The sequence below is a fragment of the Tupaia chinensis genome, unplaced genomic scaffold (assembly GCF_000334495.1).
Source record: "Tupaia chinensis unplaced genomic scaffold, TupChi_1.0 Scaffold000249_1, whole genome shotgun sequence".
NCBI classification, from domain to species: Eukaryota; Metazoa; Chordata; class Mammalia; order Scandentia; family Tupaiidae; genus Tupaia; species Tupaia belangeri.
This window is the reverse complement of record NW_006159728.1, coordinates 1075470-1081114: the sequence shown is the minus strand read 5'-3', so window position 1 is coordinate 1081114 and position 5645 is coordinate 1075470. Positions and strand designations below refer to the sequence as shown.

Sequence of the window (5645 nt, the reverse complement as noted above, 5' to 3'; positions counted from 1 at the left end):
CTTCAAATACAGGAAAGCAAACAGAAGACAGAATTAAAAGGAAAAATAAACAATTGTGCAATAATCATGATTAGAGATTTTAATAACCACTAATAATTGATATAGCAACTAGATTTTAAAAAATAAGCAAAGGCTTAAGAATACTACCAAATACATACTTAAGTATATTACATATTTCTTTTTGGAAGAACTGCTAGCAATGAATGAGAATACCTGATTCCTTTGCTTTTAGCAGCCTTGGGACTTAATTTTTTTAAAAACATTCTTTGTTGGGAACCAGCAGTTAGCGTAATGGCTATGTCGCTGGACTCCCACGTAGTCGACCGCGGTTCATGTCCCGGACCCGGTGGCTTAAAACTCACGCTGGGCGCGTGTGCGTGCGTGCCCAAGATCCCGAGAGGAGAATTGAGGAGAAGGGATTGCGGCGTGACCATCCCCCCTGGGGGGTGATTTCTCGCTTTCTGTCTCTCTGTCTCTCTGTCTGTCTGGCGAGCGCACGCGCCCTACAGTGAAAATCTCTCCAAAAAAAAAAAATTATTTGTTAATTTGGTAGGGAAGCCATGGTACTTATTTTGATTTGCAATAAGTTATTGAAAAAATTGCATATACTTATCATTTGGTTTATGCCATAATCCCTTCTCCTCCATTCTCCTCTTGGGGTCCCAGGCATGCACACATACACACCCACAGCAGGAGTTTTAAGCCAGTGGGTCCAGGATTCGAACCACAGTTGATCATGTAGGAGTCCAACGAGGTAGCCATTATACCATCTGCTGATCCCTTGTCATTAACTCTTAAACTATCATATATTGTTTACCCTATAGAAGTTAAAAGGTTGTCTACTCAACTCAATCTTTTATTTCTTTTCTGCTTTTTAAGGGGATGGTTTCTACAATTTATTGGTTCTGATCCTATTTAGAAGCTATAGTTTGTATGTGGCATTATCTCATTAAAAACTAACCTTGTAAAAGCCAAGTTTGATGTCAACTAAGAAAGCTTTTTTTTTTTTTTTTTTTGGAGAGGTTTTTGCTATAGGGCGCGTGCGCTCGCCAGACAGAGACAGAGAGACAGAAAGTGAGAAATCCCCCCCCGGGCGGATGGCCATGCCACAATCCCTTCTCCTTCATTCTCCTCTTGGGATCTTGGGCACGCATGCACACGCGCCCGGTGTGAGTTTAAGCCACCGTGTCCGGGACGCGAACCACGATCGACTACATGGGAGTCCAGTGACACAGCCATTATGCCAACTGCTGGTCCCTCAACTAAGAAAGCTTTGAGATGGGATGGTCAATATAACGTTTGTCCATTACATTCGTACAGCTTAGACTATTGAAATATTTATTACAATGTTGTCCTCTTGTGCAATGTAAAGTTATCTCTTCATTTGGTTCTCAGATCATTCATAATTTCGCAAGACGAATTCAGGCCAAAATCAAAGATCTTCTACAGCAAATGGAAGAAGGACTGAAAACAGCTGACCCCCATGATTGCTCTGCTTATACTGGTTGGACAGGTGAGAATATCAGGTGTATATGTTTTGTCCTTGGATTATGAGAAATAAGATTTGTTTCTAGGTTTTCTTTTCTTTTAATATGGTACAGATTTGTACCTTTATGTGAAGTCTTTTTCAAAATTTTTATTTAATTTTAAAAATTATTATTATTATTTTAATTTGCTATAGGACACATGTGCTCACTAGAGAGACCGATGGGTGGGGGGTCGGGGAGGGAGGAAGAGAGAGAGAGAATGCCACCAAGTCCGGGACTCAAACTGTAGTTGGCCATGTGGGAGTCCAGCACCTTAACCACCATGCCACCTGCTGGCCCCTCATATATGGAGTCTTAAACTATATCTTCAGTGATCAGATGCTTTGGAATTTTATTTCTAAAGAAATGCTTTCTGCCTGAAGTTAAGATTTTAGCATGTGTAATTTTATATTTTTGTAACATTATTTAACCTAATACTTAGCGGTCTATGAAAATGGATAAGCAGAGTAAACCAACCCTAAGGGCAAGTTTTAAAAATATTTTATTGTTGCTTTGCAACAAGTTGTTGAATGTTTTCTTGGGCCCATTATATCAACTCTTCCTTGCTAATACTTATTTGACTTATATTTGACTTATTTGTACATAACATGGCCAATGTTTTCATTTTGATGAAAAATGTTAAGCAAGCAACCAGTAATCTAGTTCACTTCAAAAAGCATAATTTCAAAATTAACTTGATATTTTACCAGGTACGAGAACATTGTAATAGTCATTTTATGAAGGAAATAAAAGAGTTTATTCTTGGGTATTGTAAGTCTGATTACATTGCTAATGACTCTCTCTCTCTCTCTCTCTTCCTCTCTCTTCTCTATATATATATATATATACACACACACACACACACACACATATATGTGTCTCTATATACATACATATATATATATATATATTTAGAGTTATTTCTTGCTAAATGTGTATAATTTAATTAGTAAACAGCATAGACAAAAGCATACATGTTAGAACCACCATGAACTCCTCCCACGGTTTTGCACTGTACTACCAAATTTGTGGCTCTTATAATTTTGTGTTTATGCTTAGATTCATTTTAGTGATGTTTCATTTATCTATTATTTGCCTGCTATGCTGTTATGAATACAACGTTTACATAGTGACATTAGCATTAAATATTTTAGGGCCACTATGTGGCATGGAGGTTAAGGTGCTGGATCCTACATGGCCAACTGCATTCAGGTTCTGGACCCAGTGGCTTGAAAATCACACTGGGCACGTGTGCGTGCCCAAAATGCCAGGAGGAGAGAGGGGAAGAAGGGATCAGACATGGCCATTTCCCCAGGGGTTAGTTTCTCATTTTCTATCACTGTCTGTGAATATATGCACTCTATAGCAAAAAAAAACTAAAAATAGTAGTAATAAAGATAATACTTAGAGCTCTGTGGTTCAGGTGGAAGTATGAAATTCACTGAGACCCACACCTTTCTAGTCTGTTCTGAAACCATTCAGTGTGAGGGTGAATGAAGCCCCCAGAGCACATCCCGTTAGCAAGACTAAGAGATTGAGAAAACACAGATAATGTTGGGTGAAAACCAGAGTGTCCAGAATTAGTGTGAAAAGCCTCAAGGCGGCAATAGCCCAGGAAAGCCAAAGGGTCCGGGAGTGGCAGAGTTTATCCGGCCCTGATTGCCCACACTCCCCCTCCTCACAACCAGCAAACATTTATTACTGGAAGGAATGGCGGGCCTGAGTGCAGTGGGTGAGTAATGCTGGAAGAGACAGAGGAAAAAGGCAGGGAACGTGTGCTGAGAGCAGAGGTCACAGGCCTTAAGAAATTGCACTCCTCCCGAGGACCACAGGTGGTGTAGTGGTTAAGGCAGGTTAAGGCACTGGACTCCCATGAGGTCGATCCCTGTTCAAGTCCCAGACTCAGCAGCTTGAAGCTCAGGCCAGGTGCACGTGCGTGTGTGCCCAGAATGAATCCCAAGTGAAGAATGGAAGAGAAGGGGGGACCAGCAGTTAGCATAATGGCTATGTCGCTGGACTCCCACATAGTCGACCGCGGTTCGCATCTCAGACCTGGTGGCTTAAAACTCATACCGGGTGCATGTGCATGTGTGCCCAAGATCCCGGGAGGAGAATGGAGGAGAAGGGATTGCGGCGTGGCCATACCCCCTGGGGGGTGATTTCTCGCTTTCTGTCTCTATGTCTCTCTCTGTCTGTCTGGCGAGCGCACACGCCCTATAGTGAAAACCTCTCCAAAAAAGAATGGAAGAGAAGGGATTGCTGGTGTGGCCATGCCCCTGGGGGTGATTTCTCACTTTCTGTCTGTTTAGGTGGTAAGTGTAGGCATCCTATAGCAATAATCTCTCTCTCAAAATAATAATGAAATAATGGAAGAAAGAAAGAAAAGGCATGACCACACGTGGCATGGAGGCTAACGCGGCTTGGTCCCCCATGAATGACTTTGAAGTCTGAATCCTGGACTTAGTGACTTGAAAATCATGCTGAGCATGTGTGCGGGCCTGCCTAAAATCCCGAAAATGGAGGAGAAGGGATTGAGATGTGGCCATACGCCCCAGGGAGTGATTTCTCACTTTCTCTCTTCTGTGTCTCAGTGAGTAAACACACCATATCACAAAAAATAAAAACTAAAAAAAATTTAAAAAAAGAAGAAAACACTACCGAAGGAGAGGAGATGAATTTGCAAGGCAGAGACTGCAGCCTTGGTGGCACTGGCTACTGGTATAAGAAGGAAGGGGACAACAGTGACAGGCTCTGCTGACACAGCATGAAACCCAAAGGACACCTGGCCACCGAGAATCGCCGTGTCAGAGCACAGGAGAAGCCCTTGAGATGTGAGCCCACAAAGCTGTCCCAAAGCTTTTCCCTTTCTAGGGAATCTTCCTGTTAATACTTGATCCAGAAAAACGTAATATATTCAAATTTAAGAGAAAAACTTACTATTATATCCCTAATACAAGCAGAAAGGAAAACCAAGATTTCTCAGTGGAAGGCAGGAAGATGTCACTATGGCTTGGACAAACATTGGCAGTGTTTTCAGCATTAATGTTGAAACCCAGCAGTGAGTTTACAAAGCAGAAATAGAAAGAGCACGTGAAGCAAGAATTGACAGAACTAAGAAAAGAAATGGAAGGAAAAGACAGCCGACACCCCAGAAAGCACAGCGGTACCGTAGAAAGCACAGGAGCCTCATTGTCTACGAGAGTCTCAGTAAATGTTTGTTGAATAAATAAATGACTAAATCAACCCACTGAGGGAAAAAGGCAAGGAAAGAGCAACAAAAATACGTTGAAAAGAGACCTCTGGTTTCTAGCCAGAGGTGAGAAGCTTAGAAGTCCCCGCTGCTCTAACAAGTGAGAGCGGAGCAGAACAAGCAGTGGCTCTTAGCGTGGCAGAGACAGGAGGGTCACAGGGCGAACTGCTGCAGGGAGGCAGATAGCCCATGCCGAGTCGGAGCCCGCAGGAGTGAGCCTCAGCAGCACCCAGGGCGAGGGGGACCTAAACTGGAACCCATGAGTTTCTGGAGCTTTACTCCAGGCCTCTACCAGGTCCTCAGAGTGTCCGAGAAAAATCCCTTGGCTTCTTGCAGGGGGAAGGGGGAAAGGACCACTCTGAACCCGACAGAGCTCCCTGTTCTTAGTAAGGCCAGCTCTCCGGAGAAACTGCTTAGAGAGCCTAACCTGCTGGGGCTTATCTCAGCCTGACCTCCCTGTGGGAGGGGAAGGTCCGCAGCCTTCAACCTCGGACAGGGAAGAGACCCCAGTCCCCTTTAGCCATTGCAGCCCAAGGCACTGGGAAGTCTAGTACAGGGCACAGGCTCCTGAGAATATAAACCAGTCCCCTCCCACCTCCCCTCCCACACTTAGACCACAATTTCCTTCTACCTCGTATAACATGTCTGTCATCAAAAACTTAGAAATCTGGGGACCAGCAGTTAGCGTAATGGCTATGTCTCTGGACTCCCACATAGTCGATCGCGGTTCAAGTCCCGGACCCGGTGGCTTAAACTCACACCAGACACGTGTGCGTGCGTGCCCAAGATCCCAAGAGGAGAATTGAGAAGGGATTGCGGCGTGGCCATCCCCCCTGGGGGGTGATTTCTCGCTTTCTGTCTCTCTGTCT

General features: G+C 43.9%; 1 protein-coding gene across 1 annotated transcript in view; it reads left to right on the top strand.

The window, feature by feature from the left end:
* Positions 1 to 1395: 1395 nt before the first annotated feature.
* Positions 1396 to 5645, top strand: part of LANCL2 (LanC like glutathione S-transferase 2) — a gene marked incomplete at its 5' end in the record, with an annotated part of 37881 nt that continues 33631 nt past the window's right edge. The window contains 1 exon segment of the mRNA XM_014587956.2: positions 1396 to 1513. Within this exon segment, the coding sequence (XP_014443442.1) occupies positions 1396 to 1513 (118 nt within the window).